The sequence below is a fragment of the Somniosus microcephalus genome, chromosome 7, assembly GCF_052327205.1.
Source record: "Somniosus microcephalus isolate GS21.2 chromosome 7, FLI_Smic_1.0, whole genome shotgun sequence".
In the NCBI taxonomy this organism is placed as follows: Eukaryota; Metazoa; Chordata; class Chondrichthyes; order Squaliformes; family Somniosidae; genus Somniosus; species Somniosus microcephalus.
The window spans coordinates 143,121,536-143,149,332 of NC_140993.1; the positions used below are offsets into that span (position 1 = coordinate 143,121,536).

General features: G+C 43.7%; 1 protein-coding gene across 4 annotated transcripts in view; it reads left to right on the forward strand.

The window, feature by feature from the left end:
- The first annotated feature begins 2,503 nt into the window (after positions 1-2,503).
- Positions 2,504-27,797, forward strand: part of LOC147114920 (sodium/potassium-transporting ATPase subunit beta-1-interacting protein 3) — a 942,742-nt gene continuing 917,448 nt past the window's right edge. Inside the window, exon 1 of one of the 4 annotated variants that reach the window (XM_085993038.1) lies at positions 2,504-2,881. In XM_085993038.1, the coding sequence (XP_085849164.1) occupies positions 2,828-2,881 (54 nt within the window). In that variant the 5' untranslated portion in view covers positions 2,504-2,827. The remainder of the gene's footprint in view (positions 2,882-27,797) is intronic. The other 3 variants (XM_085993035.1, XM_085993037.1, XM_085993034.1) reach the window with 3 other exon arrangements.

Genomic DNA, 27,797 nt, shown 5'->3' on the forward strand with positions numbered 1-27,797 from the left:
AAGTACATTAAGATTCAGTTTATCCAAAACAACACTTTTTTGTAATTATCTTGTCAAAAAATGTTGTCTTAATTCTCATCTGCTTTATATGTGACACATTCTTTTGATGGCCACAAATGTCAGATTAGTTCAGATGGTAGAACTCTCACTTTGAGTTAGTTGTGGGTTCACATCTCATTCCAAGACTTGAGTACATATGTTAGGCAGATCATTCAGTTCAGTACTGAGAATGTGCTGTGTTACTTGAGGTACTGACTTTCAGATGAGATGTTTAACTCATACAAAAGCAAAATACTGCAGATGCTGGACATCTGAAATAAAAACAGAAAATGCTGGAAATACTCAGCAGGTCAGGCAGCATCTGTGGAAACTAGCCTGACCTGAGTATTTCCAGATGTTTAACTGAAGTCGGTATGCCTATTCACGTCGCTGTAATAAAAAACATTTTATCATTGGAGCAAGTGGAGGAGTTCTCCCAACAAACTGGTTATTGCTGTGTGGGATCATACTGTGTGCAAACTGGCTGTTGCATTTGCCTACATAACAGCAACTTACATTTATGTCACACCTTTAACGTAGAAAACCATCTCAACGGCAAGGGAAATGTTTTGGATGTGAAGTATGATATGATGTGCGGAGGATGTGATAAGATGCTTTCCTTCTTTCGCATTAATCTGATGGTCCGACCTCGATTATTAGGTGCTAGTATCTCACTTCCTCTTACTGGGGTCTCACTGCAGACAACATGAGCCAAGTACTAACATGTCTCAATTTACAATCTCCCTGTTTTCATCAACACACACTCAGAGTGTAGAGCAGCACTGCTCCCAACAGGAAGACCTCGCTTGTAATCCGCTGGAGTATTGTAATAGGTTCAGAACTTTACTAACCCACTTTATTATTTCCTGTAACAATACTTAAGGCTCTAAACGTATTAGGCCCAACCATCTTCAGCTGCTTTATCAATGACCTTTCCTCCATCATAAGTTCAGAAGTGGGGATGTTCTCTGATGATTGCACAGTGTTCAGTTCCATTCGCAACTCCTCAAATAAGGAAGCAGTCCATGCCCACATGCAGCAAGACCTGGATGACATTCAGGCTTGGGCTGACAAGTGGCAGGTAACATTCGTGCCACACAAGTGCCAGGCAATGACTATCTCCAAAATGCAAGCATCTAACCACTGCCCCTTGACATTCAACGGCATTACCATCGCCGAATCCCCCACCATCAATATCCTGGGCATCACCATTGACCAGGAACTTAACGGGACCAGCCATGTAAATACTGTGGCAACAAGAGCAGGTCTGAGGCTAGGTATTCTGCAGCGAGTGTCTCACCACCTGACTCCCCAAAGCCTTTCCACCATCTACAGGGCACACAAGTCAGGGTGATGGAATATTCTCCACTTGCCTGGATGAGTGCAGCTCCAACAACACTCAAGAAGCTCGACACCATCCAAGACAAAGCAGCCCGCTTGATTGGCACCCCATCCACCACCTTAAACATTCACTCCCTCCACCACCGGCGTACCGTGGCTGCAGCGTGTATCATCTACAAGATGCACTGCAGCAACTCGCCAAGGATTCTTTGGCAGCACCTCGCAAACCTGCGACCTCTACCACCTAGAAGGACAAGGGCAGCAGGCGCATGGGAACACCACCACCTCCAAGTTCCCCTCCAAGTCACACAACATCCTGACTTAGAAGTATAGCACAGTTCCTTCATCTTCGCTGGGTCAAAATCCTGGAACTCCCTCCCTAACAGCACTGTGGGAGCACCTTCACCACATGGACTGCAGCGGTTCAAGAAGGCAGCTCACCACCACCTTCTCAAGGGCAATTAGGGATGAGCAATAAATGCTGGCCTTGCCAGCAACACCCACATCCCATGAAGGAATAAAAAATACATTCTGTAGATTCTCTATTTCCGCGCGGATTGAGCGGCGGCGGGGTCAGAATAAGCACCGGGTTGTGGAAGGTAGCTCCCGACAGTCGTTAACATCCACTTGATCGGTAACATTTATAAACTAGCGTCACTGGAACTAATTGTTCACCCGATCGCATATCACCTCCTCAGGTCTGTATTAAACTAGTACTCGAAGCTTCCCCTGCGTTATACTCTACTTACATTTCTGAACCAATTGCCACTTAAATGGAAATGGCTGAGCGCCTGCCAATCTATCGCAACCGATCATTGTTGCAGTATTCCCTTAGTCATGACGCCTAACATTAGCCAGCACTCTGCATAACATCAAATCCTTCTCCCCATCCCGTCCTTCCACAAGTTATCAACTACTCCCCATCCTCAATTATTATCAACATATTTTCCTAATCGTCTCGCCCCAAGAATCTCCCGACACTTCCCAACCCCGCGTTTCCTACTTTGCTGGTTAAACTGACCCCTCTGCTTTTCCTATTAAACATATTTGGCAAGGAGCAGCCCCGCCCAGCGCGTCCTGACGAGTCACGTTTCAGAAAATCCCACCAACTCAATTCAACTTTCTCTGACCCAGCCCATTAACCCTGGCCATCCCATCTTTCCCTTTCATATTAAAGCTTCTCCGGCAAGTGATCGGATCGAGCTTCGCAATCGCACAGCAAGAGGGGATTCGAACACAGAAAAGAGACTTAGCATCCATCCCGTTCCGAGCGCTGTTGGATTGTACCAGCCTCCCTGTATTTATTCTCCATTATATTTGCCGTGTATATGGAGTATCAGCTTACAACAGCCTCTTCATTCTGCTGATCAGACTCGCTGGTTCCGATTCAGCCGGTGCAGGGAAACCCCCATCAGATTCTTCCTCCAAGACTTTTCCTCTGGCTGGAATGGGTTGCTGCACAGGTCGATGTACTTTAATATTCCTCTGTACTTTACAGCTGGTGAGTATTACACCCCGACCTATTGCACTTGGTTAGTATGTGATCATCGCTTAAAAGCGATCTGGGGACGTTTGGTGTTCCCACTACTGAAGGGATTTAAGTATTTTAGATTTATTAGCGGCAAAGAAAAATAAACACAAAGGATTGTTTGTTGAAATCTGTACCTGTGCTTCCTGAGTACACGGAGGGATCGAGTGTGCCACTTGGGTATTAAATATATTTGATGCAATCCGATGTTTGATAAGTTCAATCCTGCCTTGAATGTTGGTGCACAGCAATGTTAAACGACAGTAAATGACAGTACACCTGGTTTCAGATGTGTATCTGCAGTAACCTAACGCCTCGTACACCAAATACCTTTCTCGGGGTGTCTTTCTTTTGGTCTCTCGGTCCTACCATCTCTTTGTTGTGTTTAATCGCGGTCTGTTTGGTTATTATCTGTGTGGTGTGAAGATGGAATACAAATCGTGCTTGTTTTCCATCGCTCTTTTGCATTTGATATCGGCGCTTTGAAAGGTGCTGACAGTTCAGTTTGTATTGCTCTGCTGCCGTTCAACTATTGTTTTTGGATTAACATCGTGGGGTTCTTGCAATCTCCTTTCTGCCATCACCTAAACCCACCAGTATCCTGGCAATGACCGGCAAACTGTTGGCCTCAAATCTCACATCAACATCATGGAGACAAATATACGGAGCTCTACATTGACCAGCCTGTGTTCGTTTCTGAGATGAGGCGACCGGGAGTCACAAACGTGGTCGGGGAACCGAGTGTTGGGAATCAGCGGTCTCACGGCACATTTTGAGCACTAGATAATCTCACTAGACGTAAATGATTGTTCTTTGACTACAATCATGAAACAAGGCGGATACACCCTGAAGTGAAATTATCTTTTCAACATATTTGTTGCAGAAATCGGTTTGGTTCTTGTGTGTGTGTCTTTTTTAATCGGATCCTGTAAGCTGTACTGTGAATTCAAATAACATCTATTTTTGAATGCTTGGTCATTTTCGTTGTGTATCGTTGAAGCACTAAGTGCACCGAACAACATAGTAACAGAACAAACGTATGCTCTGTGCAGAAAGAACACTTTTTCGGAAACCGAGAATTAAAATGGAATCATTGTTGGCTAAATAATGTGTTAGATGCAGGATGCTTGCCACCGTATTGATTTTTAAGGAGAGGAAGCATCTGGCTATTCGTGAATAAAATGAAACAGAACTGGATGGGTAATGCAACTGACAAAGGCAGTGATTGCATGCCGAATGCCTGCTGGTGTGAGCACTGAAAGCAGGTGCAGTGCTGCCCTGCTAATGTATTTTGCACCTGGGATGTTCAGACCAAAAGTGCATAATGATTTTTTAGCGTTTGTACCACATCAATCTGACGCTCAGTTATATATATTTTCGTCTGAATAAATATTTAGAAAAAGATTATATCCTTTATGTTTAAGAGAGCTGGGAGCTGAATCCCGGCCCCTTTTTTGTTCGGTTATCTCTCTGATACAGGCTTCTAGTGAATATATTAGGATCTTATGAGCTGAGAAGTGAACCGTTTCTAGACCGAACTGCCTGAAGCCCAGATTATTAATTGATTCTAATAGGTTTCTGACACAATGGTACAATGACTAAGAGTGCAGCTCTATACAGGGATAAATCCAGCAACATTATTAATATTTGAATGTATAGGATAGGTTTGTATTATTGGTATATACAGAACTCAAAAGCTGACATGCTTCTACCTAAGCCACTTGTCAAAATATTAATATATAAAAATATAAATATAAATCCTTTTTCAACAGATACCATTGCCAAAAGCTTTTTTTTGGGTGCTATTTTCTCTTTCCTCCCACCCCCTGTAATTTTAATCCCCAGTCTCCTGAAGTTGCAGATGCACGCTGGGGTAAGTGCCTGTAGATGCCAACAGCCAACCTATACTTCACCCAAGTGACCATTCGTTACGTGTGGTAGTCTACTCATCATGGGGAGCATCACAACTGAACCCATTATGTCCTCACCTGCTGTCCTCACACACAGCTTCCAGCAGGGAATCATGAATTGTGACCACAAGTAGGAACCCTGGCTCATACTTTCTCCTCCCTATCTTAGAAGTATTTTGTAACCAATTGGTCCCCATTATCGTCCAGGTTGAGATTAGCTAACACAGCACAGACCAGAGGTGAACCTAATTTTTCTGATCAGTGTGGCTCAGAATCACATCATGTTCCTGTGTTAATGCACTGAGCTGATTAGGAACCTCTGCCTTTTGTTTAAAATGGATTGGTTTTTACATTCTGTACATTTTATCATCCCTTTTATTTATAACCCACTTTGTGATTGGTAAATTTATTCCTATGGTGTCTTTAAAGCTTTTATTTTCCATTTATTGTCTCTGCCATGAACAGCTGTATTGGTGGCTGAGTGACAGCGAGCTTTCAGGTGAAAGAGTTCATTTTTAATGTGGGATTCAAATCTAATCACGGGAGACATATATCTACTTTCACAAGCACTCCAAACCCACTGTGAGAGTGAGCTATTTAATAGTAACTAATAGAGAGCGAGAAAAGATTATGGTGATTTGAACACAGGTGAACTGACTAGCTTTATTTCAGGCACCTTATCACGACTGATTGAATTACGATGCAAAAAAACATTTTATTTTGGCACAAATACATGTAATTTCTTTAAAGAGGGGTTTCACCATCACAATTCTATTTAGAAATTAGATAATGAATTCTAATTTCACTTTTGTTTCAGTATTTCTGTTGTTTTCTTTTGCTGTGAGTGCTAATGCCATCATTGGGAACGTGTCTTGGCAAGAAATATGACAAAGCTGAATTAATGTTAAACTAGGAGAAGGGACTGGAAGGCATAGTGGGTTACAATGCTGTATTTCCACTTTTGGACTTGGAAAGAATTTAAAATCATTTCCCCTTTGTGCCGGTTATAAGGGTCTTGTGTGAAATGAGGTTGTGGAGTCTCAACCCAGTTTCTTGTGGATGGAGCTCTAGAGCAGAAAATTATCTGCAAATTGTAATAAATCAACAGGTTTAAAATTTAGAACATAAGGATGCCTGATTAGGGGTAATGCATGTTGTTCAGACTGAGAACTCTTCTTTACACCTAGCCAGTGCTTTGCTTTATTTGTCTTGTTATTGGCTCTAAGGATCTGAGTGGTAACATGTTCCATTATTCAGCATGGACATCCTTTACCTTGATGAATACTTATGTGTTGAAATCATATTAGGTCTTATAAACTATTTAATATCTTTGTTAAAATAACAACTAGAAAAAAATAATTTGAATATTTTAATGTGTTTGTATGCTAAAACTGCATAGTGTAATTTCACCCGGTTTAGAGGCTATTATTTCATCTATGTACATTAATTTATTTCTGCTCCACCATAGGTCTCACTGACTCTGCCAATTCAGTTCTTTGTTGATGTTGTTGGCACTACTTATTAAACAAAAAATATTTCTTTTAAAAATCGGTGTCAGTAGATGTCCCTGCAAGTGATGATAACATACATTGGTCTTTCTTAAGTATTTATTTTAAGACTGTTGTTGATGGTGACACTGCAGGTATTATAGTTGTTTGTTGCTTTCTCATAAGTTTGAATGTTATAGCTGCAGCTGAATGCTACAGCTATGGTGGATCCAGAATATAACAGGCAGAACTGAACTACAGCATTTCAGTTTGTGTGTGTAGGAACATTGATTCACAAGAGTCAATCAAAAATGTGACTGCTAAAGCAAACAAACTGCATTGGTTGTAGTTTGAGTATATTGCTACATATTGATTTGAATTAAACTACCCTGGCGATACTGAGATGCATTCCAAAAGCACATAGAATTAACTTAATCAGACTTATCTGGGAGACGTAACCAAGAGAATGTTGGTCACAATGTGAAATTAAACAGTAAAATAAGCTTTTTATCTTACTTTTTCCTTCCATTTTCTGTACTGTTCTACCAAGAGGATAAATAGGTGACCCAAGTATACTGTTGTACACTTGGAATGTTGTGTCCAGTTTTGGTCCTTACACCTTTTGGGGGATATTAAGGCTCTTGAGAAGGTCCAGAGGAGGGTGACCAAAATGGTATCCAATCATATGACTCTTAGCCCCAACCCTGGAGCTTATCATGGTAACTATATTCATTAGAAAATTGTAAGATTAGGTATGACTGATGAAGAATTTACATAGAATTACATAGAATATACAGCACAGAAACAGGCCTTTCAGCCCAACCAGTCTGTGCTGGTTTTTATACTCCACACGAGTCTCCCCCCATTCCATCTACCTCATCTCAGCCTTTCAGTTTATCTTTCTATCCCTTTTTCTCTCATGTACTCATTTAGTTTCCTTCTGAAAGCATCTAAGCTATTTGCCTCAACCACTTCCTTTGGTAGCAAGTTCCACATTCTAACCATTCTCTGAGTAAAGAAATTTCTCCCTATTTCCCTATTGGATTTATTATTAACTATCTTGTATTTATGGTCCCTAGTTTTGGATTCCCCCACAAGTGGAAACATTCTCTCCACATCTACCCTGCCCAACCCATTCATCATTTTAAAGACCTCTATCAGGTCACCTCTTGGTCTTCTCTTTTCTAAAGAAAAAGGCCCCGACCTGTTCAATCATTCCTGATAGGTATCATTTCTTAGTTCTGGTACCACCCTTGTGAATCTTCTTTGCATTTTCTCTAGTGCTTCTATGTCCTTTTATAGTATGGAGACCAGAACTGTGCACAATACTCTAAGTGTGTAGAAAATTGCAGGGTCCTATACAAATATAACATAACTTCACTACTTTTGAATTCCTGCGATGCTGCTTTTGATGATTTGATCACCTGTATCGCTAGATCCCTTTGTTCTTATACCCTAATCAGTGTCTTAGGGCTGGATTTTACCAACCTCAGCAGGTCGATGGTGGGCGGGGTCGGTGATGAGTCCGGACCCCGCTGCTGGCTGCAGCCCGCTGTCCAAAATGATTTTCCCCTGATTGGGCTTGTTAAGCCCGCCCAGCGAGTTTGCCGGCCAATTGAAGAACATAAGAACATAAGAAATAGGAGCAGGAATAGGCCACTTGGCCCCTCGAGCCTGCTTCGCCACCCTCTGAGAGAAGAAATTCCTCCTCATCTTAGTTCTAAAAGGGCAACCCTTTATTCTGAAACTATGCCCCTGAGTTCTAGATTTCCCCATGAGGGGAAACACCCTCTCTGCATCTACATTGTTAAGCCCCCTCAGTTTCTGATACGTTTCAATATAGGAAGCGGGTCTGATGATGCCATTTGATGACGCATCATCAGCCGGTTTCCTTAAAGGGACCATGCGCAAATTTACTTTGACAGTTGTGCTGTCAGTGTTCTACAGCATTGAGTTGCTGTATAGCACATTTGCAGCTGTCATGTAATGAGATGATTCCACGGTCATACAACGCCTGACCTGCTTACCTGATGCGATCCCCGAGCAACGTGGACCCCATGGGTGACCTCGTAAAATGTAAAGGTGAGCTCAAAATACTTCTTAATGGGCTGTTAATAACATCACAATGACCTGAATTGCCTCCCCCGTCACTGTGTGTCAGGTCTGTTCAGCGCTGATAGACCCGACATCTGGGAAAGGCGCGTGGTGGCGGGTTGACAGCTGGGTCCCGACCTGCTGTCAAAAAAAAACATTTTCCCACCTGACCCACCACTGACCTCCTGAAAAATTCCCCCCTTATTTTCTAAGGTGTCGGTGATGTTTTTATATTTCCTACCAAAGTACATTTGCCACTTAGTTGCCCAGTCTGCATATTTCCTACTGTCCTCCTGTATTATGTTGCATTCTTCCTCAGTGTTAGCTATACCTCTCCATTTTGGTGCCATCTGCAAATTTTGATATTGAGTTACTTGTTCCTAAGTCCAAAGTATTAATGTAAATTATAAATAACAGTGGCCCCAGCACTGATCATTGTGGAACACCGCTTTCTACCTTCCTCCAATCTGAATAACTACCCTTTACCCCTACTCTCTGCTTTCTTTTTTTTAGCCAATTTGCAACTCATTCAGCTATTTGTCTCCTGGCTCTACATACCCTAACTGTTGTCATGAGCCTACTGTGTGGTAACTTATGGAAGGTCTTTTGAAAATCCAAATATGTGACATCTACTACATTACTCTTGTCTACCTCTTCAAAGAATTCTAGCAGGTTAGTTAAGCATGACTCAACCTTTTGGAATCCCAATTTAGTGCCTTTCATGTCCTCAGGACATTCCAAAGTGCTTCATAGTCAATTAAGCACTTTTGAATTGTAATCACTGTTTATGCTGCAGCTATACAAAACCCTGGTTACACCACACATGGAGTACCATGAGTAGTTCTGGGCACCACACCTTAGGAAGGATATATTGGCATTGGAGGGAGTTCAGCGTAGGTTTACCAGAATGATACCTGGACTTCAAGGGTTAAGTTACGAGGAGAGATTACACAAATTAGTGTATTCCCTAGAATTTAGAAGGTTAAGGGGTGATTTGATTGAAGTTTTCAAGATATTAAGGGTAACAGTTAGGGTAGATAGATATAGGGATTCTAGGACTAGGGGGCATAGTTTAAAAATTAGAGCCAGACCTTTCAGGAGTGAAATTAAGAAACACTTCTACACACAAAGGGTGATAAAAGTTTGGAACTCTCTTGCGCAAATGGCAATTGATGTTAGATCAATTGTTAATTTTATTTCTGAGATTGATAGTTTTTGTTAAACAAAGGTATTAAGGGATATGGGCCAAAGGCAGGTATATGGAGTTAGGTCGCAGATCAACAATGATCTCATTAAATGGTGGAACAGGCTTGAGGGACTGAATGGCCTACTCCTGTTCTTACATTCCTAATGTAGGGGAACACAGCAGTGATTGAGAACTGGGACCAATTGCTGATACTGGTGAGAATTGAGCCAAGCAAAGGCAGCGGAGTGTTGAGGAGCTAAGTGGGAAGGAGATCTTATGGAAGAAATGCTTCTTGTGAGGGCTGGGGTAGAAACAGGGGAAACTATGCTGCTTTAAGGTCAAAACTAGGGTGGGGTGGACTGGTAGCTGGCAGGGTGGACAGTGGGGCTGACAGAGTTTTAGGCAGCTGAGCCTAAATTAACAGCTACTCACCACAGGAGTGTCCACTTAAAAGGTTTGTACTAGGAGGGAGTTCACTTAGGGATGAGAGTGTGGTTGTGAGATTCCTTCATGCCTTGGATATAGAAGTACCGGTCAAGCATAGAGGGACTGTGAGCAGGAGAACGATAGTATCCTGTCAGTCTGAGAATAACTCTTTTCAACTGATATTATAAGCCATTAACGTATTAATGGACTAATGCATACAGTGTACTGGGGAATTGAGAAAATGAAAGTCAAATCATCCTTCAATAAGGCTGCTACTTTCAGTTCCTGATACAGTACAGCCAGAGTCCATCATTCCTGTTTGATCTTAGTGTGAATAAAGGTTTATAGAACTGATGCCTCATTTTTTTGTGGGTTCTGGTAGTGAATTTGACAGATTGACCATCCTGGATGCGATGTGAGCTAAGTAGAAATGTCGTAACAATTTGTCCAATGTTAATGTGTATTTGTTATTTTTATGTGTACAGCACTTCAAAAAATGAAAGAAAGTGGATGTCTTTCTTTGGAAAACATTGAATGTGATATGAAGAATTTTTATTTCTGTGTAGTTTCTTGAGCACAGAAATGAAGATTGGATTTGAGACAGAGTCTGTGTAAGAATGCTGAGAATTCCTTCACAATAGGTTTGTAGTGCATTGTGAGGTTGTTGCTTGTGAGCTCCTTAGTCATATTAAGGATTCCTCAATTAGTTAGTGAATACAGCTGACCAGAATGCAAATATTCTCATAGATTATGATTGAATTATAAAGTATATTTTTCCATTTTCCAGGCATTACTTAAAGATTCATGCTAATTGTCCCTGTCAGTTGGCCCACTAATCAGTCTGTAGAATTTCCCCATGATGAAACAGTATTTTGTAATAATGGGGCAATGAAAGAAAGTCACTGGCATAGTGGCTCTATGGCACTATTGTTGTTAATTAGTTCATTGCTCTCTGCTACTTGTAACAGGTTACTTTGACCTGTAAATGCTGCGGCTGATGGTTAATATGTGCCATAACTCTTCTACATAATGTATATTTGAGTATGGAAAGTGAGTGAGTCTCTGTAACAATATCTTCCAAAACCAGAGTCAGTACTGTGAGATAGAAATTAAATATAAAGTAATGTATACAAGACTTAATAATTACAGAGGTCTTTTCCGATACAGTATTTTTATATTATTTTCTCAATTTGCCTCCCTTCCTCTCCTGAAGGCAATAATTCATCACAGGTTAGGGTTCCACATGTGTTGCCTATTCTCCTGTATCTTGCTCAAATAGTTAATCAAGTGCAAACTTAGACAGTGAGTATCAGCAGACTAATTGGCAATGGGGCATCACAACCAAGGCCAATCCTGTCCTCACCTAATGTCCACACATGTACTTTCCAGCAGGAGTCACTGGATAATAATCAGGAGCAGGATTTCTGGTTGATTTCCTCCTCTCTGGTTTAAGGGCACTGAGATAATTTGCAGGATTACGTCTGCCCTCTCAGGTGGACATAAAAGATCCCACCTCCACTATTTTAGAGAAGAGCAGGGGAGTTTTCCCTGATGTCCTGGCCAATATTTAATCCCTCAGTCAACATCACTAAAAACAGATCCTGGTCATTATCACATTGCTCTTTGCGGGACCTTGCTGTGTGCAATTTGACTGCCGTGTTCCCCTACATTTAAACAGTGACTACACTTCAAAAGAGTACTTCATTGGCTGTAAAGTACTTTGGGACATCCTGAGGTTGTGAAAGGTGCTATATAAATGCAAGTTTCTTCTCATCTTTCCATTGTCTGGGCTGAGATACGTGTACTCATCGTAGACTAAAGATCAAACTTGAGACCTTCCCAGTCTGTGTGAATCAGTTCCACATTGGCAGTGCATTTACAAACCTTCATATTTATCCAATAAAAAGTGCTATGCTGCATACAAAATAACTTGATATATCAGTAAGTGCTTCAGGATTGTTAATCCTAAGTGATGTGGAGCCATACTTTTTAAGCAAATTATCTTGCAATAAAATCAAAACTCCCAGCAGTTTAGCAGTTCCAAATGTTTTTTTCATGTATCTGGGATACTAATATTTGGATCCCCTGCTTCTTAGCCTCTCTTGATATTGATACAGAAATCAAGGCAAGCAGCCAGCTCACTCCCATAAACAGTTGGTGCTGCTTGGCATCATTAAATATCAAAGCCAATCTAACCATGGTGAATCTCACCACAATGCAGGGGTTGGTAGAAACAATAGTGACAATGGCCAGCTAATGATGTCTACTTAATTACCAATATGGATCAACTACATTGGATGGTTTATGGCCTGAATGTTGGATTGTTATATATGCCCATGTCTGGAAGGCATTTGGGATGAATTGTACACAGAATTTTTACGTTTAAAAAATGAATTGAAAGATGTGCTAGCAATTTGATTACCTTAAAGTCCATTGTTACCCTTTTCCTTTAAGCACTTACATAGCACTATGAAAAAATGTTCCTATATCAGTAGCATGATAATATTGGAATTTATTCCACTTACTGAAAGTTTACAGTATTGATATCAAACACTCTATTTGTTCAATAAATTATTCTTATTTTCCTATAAAATATTCAGTGACTGTAAAAATATGATTGTGTACAACAGATCAAAAGAAATGCATTACTAACAAAGGTTAAGAACTCATTCTTACTTCCAAACAAAGACTGGAGTATTCTTAGTTCAGTATAGTTTATGCCTTATTTCTAGTGTTAGGGCAATAGTGTGTGGTAGTGGTGGGTGATATGTAAACAAAAGTTATCTCCCCTCCCTAACAGCTGGTAAATTTGAATGAAGTCCATGGTAATAGAAAGTGATTATTTCTAAATGATGAACATTTTGAGTGTAAGTGGTGCCCTTTTTTGGCCTTTGCCTTTCAGAGTTACTAGAGGCTGAAAATCTGCCTCTGGAACCATTCAATCCCTCCAAAGACAAGCATAATCGAAGGGAGCTAATATGAAGAAAGAATTAAACAAGGGCGTCTGCTAAGCTGGTACCCTTTAGCTTGAAAGCGTTGTCATTCATATTGTCCAGATGGGGATTTTCTCAAGGGAAGACTCTTTCTTTCACATAGTGGATCAAGTGTAGGCTTAAAGTGCTTGTGTGATGTGAGGCTCAGGTTGTATTATAATCATATGAACAGCATGTATGTATAGTTAGTTAGGCAGCATTTATAATATTATAAAAAGTACTCTTCATTTATGAAAAACAGAACCTGTTTTGCATTTTTATTAATGGTGTTAGGAAAGCCAGGCTTATCTCCTTTGTCATTGTACTAAATACCTTCTTGCACCCCAAGCACTCAGATGCAGAGCGGGGAAATCTGAATGCAGAGACGTTATTGTGCCAGCTGAATAAGCCAAACCTTTCTGTGCTTAGAGTGTCCCAGAAGTTTGAATGTGAAAAAAGTGTCTTTGTAGTGGACAAATACTATTAAAATCATCATCAGAAGAAAACATGCTTTCCATTCATATTATACTTGCTTCGACAAAAGTTGTTCTCCATGAGATTTTTTTAACTTTTTCCTCTTATAATACATTTGTAAATCCTAATCTTTTCATTCCAGTAAATAACTCTATCTACATAGTTTACAGAAATAAAGCTTAGCATAAATAAAAATGCCCAGGATATTTCATACAGAACAGTGGGATATATGTTTGATTTGACGCTTGATAAAGCCCAAGCAGCTGCAGAAAACAGAACGCTTAGCATGAAAACAAAACACACCATGCAAGCTACAGCACTGATGTTAACCATAATATGTTCCAGTGTTGATCGGATGACAATGAATATCTGCATTTTCTACGGCTCAGTTGGTACATGCACTGTCTAGTGTGGTACTGAGCCATGTAGACCAGGAAGCTCCCAGGTTCAGTTTCTAATCTGTGCTGAATTAGCTAATCTTTGTTGAGAATGTAATTGGCTGCAGCTTTGAAGGGCAGAATTATCCAGGGCTCTTACTCCTGATCACTATCCAGTGACCCCTGGTGGAAAGTGCACATGTGTGGACATAGGGTGAGGACAGGACTGGACTTAACTGTAATGCCCCCTCCCACAGTTGAGTAGTTTGCTGACAGTCATTGTCCACATTCACACCTAAAGAATGGTCATTTTAAGTAAGGTACTGGAGAGCTCTTAACATCTATAGAACTGCACCCCAGCATGAGCCAATGCCTTCCGGATAGAAGAAAAAAACGGCCAAAGATTATGCAAAAAAATTGACAATGGCAATTATGGATGACAGTAACATTCTTAATTGAAATAAAAATGAGTACAAAATTAAAATACTTCAGGTTTCTTTTAAGAATTACCAGTAGGGACTGATACAAATTCTATATAATTCTCAAATTCTGTTATTTAGTAGCATTTCAGATTTGTAATTTTTATCTATGTCCCATTTTTTATTTAAGTTCCCCCTTGTTAAGCTTCCTCATACCATGCAGTATATGAGAAGATTTCCGCTATTCTCTGTGTCATACCATGTACCCATTCTTCATAACCACATTTATTATTTTGTTGCACAAAGAGAAAATTGGCTGACAGTGCAAGGATGACTATTTCAATGAATGGGATGTGCCTGAACTGGCCCTTGTGCTCATCTGCCATCATCCCTGTCCATGCCGAACTATGGTGGCTCTCAGTCGTCCAATGCCTCCAATTTAAAATTCTCATCTTGTGTTTAAATCCCTTCATGGCCTCACTCCTTCCTTTCTCTGAAACTGCCTTCAGCCCTCCAACCCTCCAGCGAACTCTCCATTCTTCTGACTCTGGCCTTTTGTGCACACACCCTCCTTTCGCTCCACCATTGGTGAATGTGCCTTCAGCCACCTTGTCATCACGCTCTGGATTTCCCTGACTAAGCCCATCCGCCTCGCCACCTCACTCTTCTCCTTTAGGACCATCCTTAAAACCCCCCTCTTCGTCCAAGCATTTGGTCACCCCTCCTTGGGGCATTTTTCTACGTTAAAGGTGCTATATAAATGCAAGTTGTTCTGGTGTGGTTGTTATCAAATCTCTGACAATGTCGTCTTGACTCTATGGGGTGCACAAAAGCTGGCTGGAGCAATATATCTGAAAGCTCTGAAATTCCGATCGGAGACCGCGTGTGGCGCAGGGAACTTGCCTGACAGGGGCTGGGATTTGGGGTGAGTGAGCCAGTCTTTCCCACTCCATCCACATTAAGGGGGCATATCTGTGGGACCTCTTGGGCTACTTTAGGAATTCCAATCAGTTCACTGTTATAAAGCTTCAGCTAAGAGCTGACACAAATTATGTTGAAACCCTTGGGAAGATTCAAGAAATTTGCTAGCCAAAGGTCTATTTCCTTTAATTATACTTATAAAGCACCGTTAGGAGCTGAAGATGGAAATGCTGCCAAATTTCTTTGGTCAGGGAAGGGTCTTGGGAACCTCAAGCAGAGCGGTTGTGTGTCGCTCCAACTCTCAACAGTGAATTGGGGTGGATGCTACAGGTCCACTCTTATAGGTGCGGACAACTTGTTTGGACCATGTAAATGACCTTGTCCCCTGAACTTAGGATAGCATCTGCAGCCTTCCATTCAGGCACCAGTGAGGTACACTCCACCACACTTGTTCTGGTGGAGTTGACCTATTGGAAATTTGGCTACTGTTATTTTTTTCTCCCTTCTTCCCCGTCAAGATGTACTTGACTTTTACTGAGCCTCCTACCTAATAGGCTGGGAAAATGATCGAGTGTGGATTATGAAACATGGCTTATGTCCATTGCACAACATGTTGCTATGCCACCATGCCACCTTTGTTGATATCATATAAATGTGAAGAGGCATGTGCTCTGAAAGATTTCTCGTGTTAAGTAAATGTATAGAGGATAATGAATGGGTTATTAAAAATAAACCATCAAGTGACATCAGAGCACATAACTCACAGGAGACAACAGTGGCAGTGAGTCAATTGGCCAAATCCATGAGATAAAAACAGGTCAGTTCTGACTGGTGTCGTATGCTTTTCCACATTCATACATAGCAGGGCAATATTGCTAAAGGAGCATTACTGGCATTGATGCCAGTAGAATAGTTCATATAATGATCCCACGACAAATCTGCAAAATGTTGCTAAATATATGTGTGTACATATATATTTCTATATACATAATATAACTGTGAATATATATCTATTTGATGAACATGATTTCTGCTTTCTTCCTCTCTGTAATGGTGTATAGAAATTGTTCCAGGGTATTTTGACTTTCTACATTGATTCTTCCTCAGTTCAGTTCCAGTCGACGCAGTGAGTCAAAATATCCTGAAAAAAATTTCAAACAACTGTGAGAACAGGAATAAGATGAAACTGGGTTTATTATGTACAATCTGCAGTCCACCAACAAATTCAAATACTCCTGCCACTAACCAGGACTGCTTTCATGAATAAGGTCTTTTGAAACTTCTAGTCCCATGAAAGTCAAACAGGGCAAACTAGTGAATAAAAAACATGTGCACAAATAGGACTGAGTTGCCCGTGTTTCGATGGCTGGATTGTTAGGGCTCAGATATTATATGTCGCTTATGAGCTGCAATTTGGACACTCTTGTACTAAGAAGAATCTAACACTTAGCAGTTCCTACCCTTCAGCGCCCTGAAACCAGGCAGCATGTGACCCTGTGATCGATGAGGCAGGGCCAGTATTGTGTCTGCTCGTCTTACAGATCCAGAGACAGCTTAAAGAGGGTCAGATTGGCTGGATTGAGGGTCAGATTGGCTGGATTGAAAGATTTTTATCCTGCTCTTTAAAACTATATTTTAAAATGAGATTTAAATTATATTTTATAAAACCCAATATGCTTAGGAGGGCTGAATTTAAACTATATACTCTTAAGACTGAAATAAATGTAGGGACTGCATTTCCTATAGCACCATTAAAAAAATAGTTATTGGAGGAATAGCTGACCATGTATGTTTGGCAGCATTTTGTAACAGATTATTATATTACTGCTCCTAACACGTTTAACTAGATGCAATTGATTCCAATTAGCAGCAAGCGTGAATTCCAGCATCTCCTCTATAGAGCCAAACCAGAAATAAGCTTTTAAAGCGGGTTGAGGCAATCATGGGGGTGGGTTCACTGATCGACTGGCAGTGGGTAGAAAGATATTTGTAGCATTCATGTTGCTCCTGACCCCACAAATATCAATGCTACAGTTTTGTCTTTGGGCACGACCTACGCCCAGTGGAACTTCAAATTTGCGTCAGGGTCACTGCATGTTAATAAGCCTCCTGTGTGTTTTGGGCAGAAACACTGGTGCCCATTTTGAGGCTGACTCAAAAATCGAGTCAGGTGCGCCTTGGGCAGCCAATAGGCAGTTTTTTTTTACATTTTCGTCTGCCTACTGCCCTGCCTTCCGGTGTAATCGGGGTGGTTGGCAGGTGAATATCATCTTCATAATCTACACATTGATTAGAATGAACTGGACTGAATTAGGAATTTCATTTCATTGAAATGCATGAGGGATGGGGGAGGGTTATGTATATATACAGAATAAACCTATTCTTAAAGAGCACTGTCAGTAGTGTACGCTTTTTATTTCGACTGGCATGAAATTGACAGCAAGACCAATTCTTTTGAAACAATTTGGAATAAGTTTATTAAACACACAAACTCATGCAAGTTTATTAAACACACACACTCATCTTCGCTTCTTAGGCAGTCCCTCGGAACCGAGGATGACTTGCTTCCACATTAAAAATGAGCTCGCAGGTGACTGATGAGTCCAATGCGGGACCTACAGTCTCTGTCACAGGTGGGGCAGACGGTGGTTGAAGGGGCGGGTGGGTGGGGTGCTTGGGTTGACGTGCGCTGCCTGCGCATGGCTTCCGCTTGCTCCCGGCGAAGAGACTCGAGGTGTTCGGCACCTTCCCGGATGCTTCTCCTCCACTTTGTGCGGTCTTGGGCCAGGGATTCCCAGGTGTCGGTGGGGATGTTACACTTTTTCAAGGAGGCTTTGAGGGTGTCCTTGAAGCGTTTCCTCTGCCCAGCTGGGGCTCTCTTGCTGTGCCGGAGCTCCGAGTAGAGCGCTTGTTTTGGGAGTCTCGTATCGGGCATGCGGACAATGTGACCCGTCCATCGGAGCTGATTGAGCATGGTCAGAGCTTCGATGCTGGGGATGTTGGCCTGAGCAAGAACACTGATGTTGGTGCGCCTATCCCGCCAATGGACTTGCAGGATCTTGCGGAGGCAGCACTGGTGGCACCTCTCCAGTGCTTTGAGGTGCTTGCTGCCCTGTAGACCATGAGCCCAGTGCCGGGTCTGAGGCCCTGGTCTTCAAACACTCTCTTCCTCAGGCGACCGAAGGCTGCACTGGCACACTGAAGGCGGTGTTGGACTTCGTCGTCGACGTCTGCCCTTGTTGACAGTAGGCTCCCGAGGTATGGAAAGTGGTCCACGTTGTCCAAGGCCTTGTCGTGGATTTTGATAATCGGGGGGCAGCACTGTGTGGCGGGGGCAGGTTGGTAGAGGAATTTGTCTTACGGATGTTTAGTGTAAGGCCCATGCTCTCGTATGCTTCGGTGAAGGTGTTTACGATGGTTTGGAGTGTGATGAAATATTCCATTCATCACTCATCAGTATTTCTCTGCCTGTGACTGTGGTTGGTTTCAGTTTCATTTCCATTGTATTGTACTGTGTGTAGGGCTCCGCCCATACCTGGCTCCTATGTAAGCTGGCCCAGCCTGCAGCACATCCAGTACGGCAGACCTCTGGATGGAAGATACATTCTCCTCTGTGTGTTACCTTCTAAGTCAATAAAAGCCTTGTTTTGTTTCGCTAACATCGCGTCTCGGATTTATTGAGGCACATCATGGAGTTCGACCTCCGAGTGAGCGCACTCATGCACATCAAAACAATAGCCTACTGATATCCTATGACTCTACTTGCTTACAACTCGTAAGGTAATGGTTTAGATTTACACAGACTAGTACTCCCCTGAGTTAGGCAATGCACGCTGCCTTTTTCCTTGCTTCTTGGTCTGGTCTGTAGAGGGAAGGCTTCTTCTTCTTCCACGTGGTTGTCGAGAGAGAGAGAGCAAGAGAGCCTTTGGTTCCTTGTTTTTATATCTTTTTAAAGTCCATTGTCTTCTAGTTTAAATTCTTAAGACGCCATGATTGGGTCTTAGATTCTGGCAGTTCTTGATTGGCTTTCCTTTGAACATGTGCCTGCAGTAGCTGGTACCATTTCTTGCTTAAGTTAATTGTTTGTTGACACCTTTTAGTGGCTCTTGAGTTTTGATGGTGAGTTTCGATGTTGTCTCTGTGGGGGATTATCCTGTTATGCAGGTTTCCTTTGTTAAGTTTCACGCCGTTGCCTTACCCAGGGGAGACACATCAAATTTATCTTTATCTTATATTAATAGTCTCAAGTCCATCACACATACAAAACATATATTTTTATTCTTACAGTAGTAAAAGGTGTTTGGCAAGCCTCTAGCCATATTTGTCACGCACTAAAACATATTGGTTAGAATTCTGTTTTACTGAATAATATAAATGGCACTGACATGTGTCATAGCATCACAAAAATAAAATTTTGTTGCTTGTGCATGATGTCATCACATTAGAAATCATTTGTGGCAGTTCTGTCTTTCTTCATCTCGAGGCATGAAGACTGTACCTCATTAAGCGGACTTGCTCTTGATAGGATTGTTGTTAAGTAGAGTATTCCAGAGTTAAATTAAAAAGGAACAATATCTAGTCAATGCATGTTTTATCTGCAATGAACACATTCTAGATACATAAACTGAACAGAGATGTGAAATTGTTGGCCAAAGTATTTCTGTGTTGTGTGCACACACACATACACACACTCAGAAATAAAAAGGATATGTTATACACAGTTGTTGGAATTATTGCTCTTTAATAGTTACATAGATTGCAACACAGTACTGAAAGAATATAATTAGGGATAAAAATGTTACTTATGTCTGGAGGCGTACATTAACGAGCAGGCAAGCTAAAGGCTACACGATTTATTACTTGCTGTAGTGCTTTACATTTAGGGTCATGCAGGGTGGTCAAATTTAAAAATTCAGGTATTTAATCAGGTGCACAACGCTTATTTTCATTTTGCCTTCATGAAACACATGGACAAAAACTGAAGTTGATTGATGGTTTATATTGTTAGCAGACACAACCAGAGTTTCAATTGTGTAAGGGTGTAGGGTCATTCAGGCATCAGCAATTTTTGTATCAGTGTTAATGTTAATGTGGAATTATAGAAATACATTAAAATATACTGTAGTTAATGAATATCTTTGACCAAAAACCTTGTTTATCCAGATACATCTTTATTCAAGTGTGTGTTCTTTATCTAAATGTACATTTATCTCAATTTATCTTTATTTGTGCATCATTTGTCCAATGTGCTGAAATGTTCCCTTTAACCAAATACTTTCTTTACCAAAATGCAATAGTCATCTCAGTTCCTCCTTTATTCAAGTGCATTCTTACTTCAAATTTGGCCTTTATCCAATTGCACTAATTATCAAGTTTTATTCTCATCATCCAAACGCCCACTTATTCACTTATTGTTTGTCCAAATACGCTATTTAGTCAAATGTGTTTCTCCACATGCTTGTTTGAAATTAGCTGGAGTATGTGTGCTCATCAAAGTAAGTTATGTCACTGTTGAAAATGGCTCATTTACTACTTTCTGTAGTCAGTGTTGGCATTATGAGCTCCTCGATGGTTCATTTGGGGACACAGCATTAAGGAGCTCCACTTGGAAGCAGACCTGAACTTGTAAGAGATGGCTGGGCAACAGCAGAGGGAAAGAGCTAGACAGTTCTCAGATGTGGCTCTGCAGGCACTGATGGTGGCTGTAGAGAGGAGGCGGGCTGTCCTCTTCCCGCAAACCGGTAGGAAGCCCATACATCTAGCAGGCTCTGACAGGAAATATTTGCACACGTGACCGCCAACAGCATGGTCCCCAGATCCTGGATATAATGCCACAAGAAGTTTAATGACCTCCCACGGCAGGTCAAGGTGAGTGAAGGCTTCAGCAAATGCCATATCCCACCATCTGCACCAGAAGCCTCACACACTGCTCAATGCACCACACCCCCATCACTCACCTACTAACAATCTCTACCTATCACCACTCAGACCTCACAATCATGGCTTCATTTCACTCTCACAACCTTACCACTGCTGCAACACTCACACCCACATCTCACTGACAGCTATTCAACAATGGCAGGCACATCACCCAAACACATTGCATCACACTCACTGACATACTTCCCTTTCTCTTGCAGGCTAAGGTCACTCACAATCGCTGGGAGCAGCAACAGACAGGTGGGGGACAAATAGCAATATAGACCTTGAGCCAACTGGAGGAGTCGGTGCTCCACATCTTTGGAGGGGAAGTCACCGAGGCCATGGCAATGGGTGAAGTTGAAGCCCTTGGGGACAACAGTGGTATGGTCATTCCTAATCCTTCTTCTTGTACTTTCCCCTCTCCCCACAGTTCTTCTCACTTACAAGCTGCTGATGCTGCATGCATGGATATCGTGCTTCCACCCCCCCACCATCACAAACCAACTCTTGTGCCTTTCTGCTTTCAGATTACCAAGAACTGCCAGCCACAGAGCCTGTACCCGAGGCGATGGAGGAGAGCGAAGGAGAAGAAGAAGGCACACCATCACGGCATCTGACACTCGCAGACACCAGCTGAATTTAGAGGGCTGTGTAGATGTGGTATCTGCACCCTAGAGGGCAAGTTCACGCGCGAGTTCTGCTGCACACGATTAAGATGAGGACCTCAATGGGGCGGCCTTCAGAAGAAGGGTGATGGGCATGCACACCGAATTGCTAGGTGCAATGGCAAGCCTGCAAGTGAGCCTTTTGGCAATGTCAAGGAGCATGGAGGAATCCAGCTCCAACATTTACCGGGGCTTTGCGCAGAGCTTGGAGCCCATGATTTCCAGGCTGGAAATGATGGACAACTCCAGGAGAGACCATGTTGACCCAGACATGCTGCTGCGTGTGATGGGTGATATCTTGGCTTTCATTGCAACACAGGTGGAAGCGACCCAGTGTCTTAGTGCTACAGTGGAAGTGCAGACCGCTCTCCTGCAGTCTCAGCTTACTGCCACACAAGCTGAGACTGCTGCCGTTGTGGCTGAGTTTACCAGTGTTGAACGGGGCTTGCAGGGTGTTGCTGCAGTTCAGCAATCTGGCCTCCAACAGATTGCTAGGAATGCTGAGGCACCATTCTGGGTGAGTGGCAGTGGGTCAGTGGAGCAGGAACCTGCTGTCCTCTATCAGGATGACAGCATTCCTATTTCCACCACTGCCACTCCGCCATTGCCCTTGCCGCTGCCTGTCAGCCAGCCAGCCCAGACTGCTGCCGCCCATGCTGAGGTGGTGCAGTCTACAGCTGGGCCTTCCAGGTCCAGAGCTGGTCGAGGCCATCTTACAAGGCCATCTGAAGTCTCCCCTGACGTAATAAAACTCACTATGCACTTGGCTTGAGTATAAAGCAAGGCTTTAATCAACTTGTTTCAGAACATGGAGATCTAGTTGTACTTCACTAGTTCCTTGTCTTACAAAATGTCTCTGTAAAGCTGGGGCCGACGCCGGAGTATTTATAGCAAAATACTGCAGATGCTGGAAATCCGAAATAACCCTGGCCTCTTACCCTCTCTAGATCTTTTCATCGCTAACTGCCGCCGTGACATCGGCCGTCTCCATTTCTCTGCTCCCCTCACTTACTCCAACCTACCTCCCTCTGAACTTGCAGCACTCCATTCTCTTAGATCCAACCCTGACATTGTCATTAAACTTGCTGACAAGTGTGGTGCTGTTGTTGTTTGGCGCACCGACCTCTACCTAGCGGAAGCTGAACGCCAACTCTCCGACACCTCCTCCTACCTCCACCTGGACCATGACCCCACTACCGAATATCAAACCACCATTTCCAAGACTGTCACTGACCTCATCTCCTCTGGAGATCTTCCCCCCGCGGCCACCAACCTCATAGTTTCCCAACCTCGCACAGCCCACTTCTACCTCCTTCCTAAGATCCACAAACAGGACTGCCCTGGTAGACCCATCGTTTCAGCCTGTTCTTGCCCCACCGAACTTATCTCTTCCTATCTCAACTCTATTTTTTCTCCCCTTGTCCAGTCTCTTCCCACCTACATTCGCGACTCTTTGGACGCCCTCCGCCACTTTAACAGTTTTCAATTTCCTGGCCCCAACCGCCTCCTTTTCACCATAGACGTCCAATCCCTCTACACCTCCATCCCCCACCCGGATGGACTGAGGTCACTCCACTTCTTCCTTGAACAGAGGCCCAACCAGTCCCCATCCACCACTACCCTCCTCCGCCTGGCTGAACTTGTTCTCACATTGAACAACTTCTCCTTTAACTCCACTCATTTCCTCCAAATCAAAGGTGTTGCCATGGGTACCCGCATGGATCCTAGCTATGCCTGACTTTTTGTGGGATATGTGGAACACTCTTTGTTCCAGTCCTACTCGGGTCCCCTCCCTCACCTCTTTTTCCGGTACATTGATGACTGTGTCGGTGCCATTTCCTGCTCTCGTCCCGAACTAGACAATTTCATTCACTTTGCCTCCAATTTCCACCCTTCCCTCACCTTCACATGGTCCATCTCCGACTCTTCCCTTCTCGACTTCTCCGTCTCCATCTCTGGGGATAGGTTATTGACCAACATTCACTACAAGCCCACTGACTCCCACAGCTGCCTGGACTACACTTCCTCCCACCCCGCCTCCTGTAAGGACTCTATTCCATTCTCCCAGTTCCTCTGTCTCCGCCGCATCTGCTCCGACGATGCCACCTTCCACACCAGTGCTTCTGACATGTCTTCCTTTTTCCTCAACCGAGGATTCCCCTCTACCGTGGTTGACACGGCCCTCGACTGTGTCCGTTCAATCTCCCGCAATTCTGCCCTCACCCCTGCCCCTCCCTCCCGGAACCACAATAGGGTTCCCCTTGTCCTCACCTTTCACCCCACCAGCCTTCACATTCAACGGATCATCCTCCGGCATTTCCGCTACCTCCAAAGTGATCCCACCACCAAACGTATCTTCCCCTCCCCTCCCCTTTCAGCATTCCGCAGGGACCGTTCCCTCCGAGACACCCTAGTCCACTCCTCTATCACCCCCAGCACCCCTCCCCCTTCACCTGGCACCTTCCTGTGCAAGCGCAGGAGATGCAACACCTGCCCTTATACCTCCCCCCTTCCCACTGTCCAGGGCCCCAAACACCCCTTCCAGGTGAAACAGCAATTTGCTTGTACTTCTTGCAATCTAGTATACTGTATTCGCTGCTCACGATGTGGTCTCCTCTACATTGGGGAGACCAAACACAGATTGGGTGACCGCTTTGTGGAACACCTCCGTTCAGTCCGTAAGGGTGACCCTGAGCTTCCAGTCGCCTGTCATTTTAATTCACCGCCCCATTCCCACTCAGACCTCACTGTACTCGGGCTCTTGCATTGTTCCACGGAAGCTCAGCGTAAGCTCGAGGAACAGCACCTCATCTTCCGATTAGGCACTTTACAACCTTCCGGACTCAATATCGAGTTCAACAATTTCAGATCATAACCTCGGCCCCCATTACATTTTTACTTATTTTTTATCCACACCTTTGTTTTGGCCCTTTCCCCCCCCCCTTTTTCTCTCTCCCACATGGCAGCTGTCTCCCATTCTGCCAGCGCATTTCACACCTAATCTAGCGCCGTCTTTTGTCTCCACTAGTCCTATCACCATCTCGTCTCGTTTTGAATACCTCTCAATGTCTCTTCACTTCTCTTTTGTTCTCTCCCAGCCTGGCCTTCAGTCTTGACAAAGGGTTTGACCCGAAACATTGACTCTATTTTCTCTCCACGGATCTTGCCTGGCCTGCTGATTTTTTTCCAGCATTTTCTGTTGTTATTCCCAAGTATTTATACTCCTTGGACGGCGCCATCAGCTGGCCGTCCAGCGTTATTTCACGAATAGTTTCTTGATGAATGATGAGATTTATAACATTCTTCCTGCCTAAAAGATTTGGAAGTCCGACGACTCCCTCTTAGCGGATCAGGCGGACCACGAATAGCCGCAGTCTCTTAAATTTTTGTTTATGGCTAGAAGGCACGTCTCCCCAGACCGTGGCTTGGTCCCTGGGCCGCTTGATCCGTACTGGTGGATCGACAGGGCCCGTGTTGCTCTGATCGACCCGAGGGAGGCTGGGGAGATCGGGACTCCGGGTACGGGTCCCCACAGGCGCAGAACTAGCTTCATCCTGTTGGATAGCCAGGGATTGACTGGCATCCTGGCCTCGGGTGGCCATCCCACGGGGAGCGCTCAGAGTGTTGGCATCATCCCCGTGGGTCACTATCAGTTGGGTCCGTGGAACTGGCCGGACAGGGAGCCAGGTCCCAGAGCGAAACGGTGGACTCCCGGCCATCAGGGTACCGCACGTGCACGTACGTGGGGTTGACATCCGTGAGTTCTACCTCATCGACGAGAGGATCGGTTTTAGATGATCGGACGAATCTTCAGAGCAGCACGGGGCCGGGAGCTGCCAACCATGACGGTAGAGACGTCCCATGGGTGGAGTGACGCTGAAAGCTGAAGAATCGCTCATGAGGTGTGACATTGGTAGACGTAGAAAGGAGAGACCTGATGGAATGCAACACGTCAGGGAGCATAGTTTCCCACTGCTGGTCTGGTAGGTTGCGTGACCTCAGTGCAAGATGAACAGCATTCCAAATGATAGCGTTGTATCTCTCAACCTGTCCGTTACCGATGGGATGGTACGGTGTCGTTTTACTTGTGGCGATTCCACTTTTGAGTTCGCTTGACATGAAGGAGGGACCCCGAACAGAGTGGATGAAATTGGCCGTACCACAAAGGGAAAAGACTTGATCAATGCATTTGATCACTGTGGAAGTAAGCATATTGGGACAGGGGAAAGCAAAGGGATAGCGTGAATATTCGTCCACCATAGTCAGTATGTAGGTGTCTCGCATTGAGGAAGGCAATGGCCCTTTAAAGTCAATGCTGAGTCGCTGCATAGGCTGCATAGCGTGTATGAGTGAGCCATCCGATGGACGGAAGAATTGCAGTTTTAATTCCGCACAAATTCTACAGGAGGAGCACGTTCTTTTCACATCTTCCGTAGAAAATAGAAGATTTTTAGATCGCACAAAGTGCAACATACGGGTAACGTCAGGATGGCATAAGTCAGTATGAAGATCCGCCAGAGTCGAAGTTGATATAGAAGAGCAGAATGCCGGCGTGAGGGTATCCAAGGCCACATTCTCTTTGTCGGGTCGATAATGTATGGTGTATCCAAAGGCAGCCAATTCCATCCTCCAGAGTTGTATTTTGTTATTCTTGATCTTAGTGCGTTTCCGGTTATCCAGCATAAAGGCCATGGAGCGCAGATCGGTTATAAGTGTGAAATGGCGACGAGCAAGAAAATGACTCCATTTACGTACAGCTTCAATGATGGCCATAGCCTCCTTCGACAGAAGGATAATGGAGCTCGCTACCCTGCAAAGTTCTGGACAGAAATGCACTGGGTCGACCACCTTGATTCAAGGTAGCAGAGATCGCCACATCCGATGCATCGCACTCGACCACGAAAGGAAGATTTTCATCAATGGAATGAAGTGTGGCTTTTTCCAGTTGTCGCTTGAGGAGGTTGAAAGCTGAAATAGCCGTTGCCTCCAATGGAAATGACTGCGTGAAGCAGGGGCTGGATCTTATCGGAGAAGTGGGGTTTCCATTTCACATAATAGGCGAACATGCCGAGTGCCCGACGAAGAGAACCAAGATTCGTAGGGGGAGGGAGCTCCTGAAGCGGATGATGTCGCTCCGGATCTGGTTTGATGACACCGTTGCCCACCTAGTAGCCAAGGACGTTGACTGATGATACTGATTTCACAGATTTGGACTCATTTAAGGTTAAGCTGCAATGACGGAGAACGTCAAAAAATTTCTGGAGGTTGGCATCATGCTCCTTCTGGTCCTGACCAGCAATGGTGATATTATCCAGATATGGAAAAGTGTCCATTAAGTTCTCCTGTTTGACTAGGCTATCCATTGCCAGTTGATAGACGGCCACCCCATTGGTGACCCCAAATGGAAGGCGACAAAACTGGTAAAGCCGACCATTGGCCTTAAAGGCCGTATACTTCTTGTCAGAGTCCTTTAACGGCACTTGATGATATGCGCTCTTTAAATCAAAAGTTGAAAATACCTTGTAGTTGGCAAGGTTATTGACCATGTCATCAATGCGTGGTAGTGGGTAGGCATCCAGGTCGGTATACTGGTTAATAGTTTGCGAGTAATCGATGCAAGGACATTTCTTGTGTTGCTTCAGAGGATTTTTAACAACGATGACTTGAGCCCGCCAGGAAGATGAACATGGCTCAATGATACCATCAGCTAGAAGGTGAGAGATTTCTGTCTCGATAAAGGATCGCTTATCTTGGCTGAAACGTTGTGATTTAGTGACTATGGGCTTACATCGGGGGCAAAGATTGGCAAACAAGGAGGGCTCGTTGAGCGAAGCCGCCGAAAGCGCACAAAACGGTACTTTGGCAACAGTAAGCTCCGGCTTTGACCCTCCAAACTCGAAAGTGAGTCTTTTGTGTTGTTTCTGGAAATCCTGTCACCGGAAAACATCACTGCATACGTTCTTGAGCACCCCGAGCCGGGTGGAGAAATAAGTGCGGCCATTGAGAATAAGGTCGACAAGACAAAAACCGGAAGAA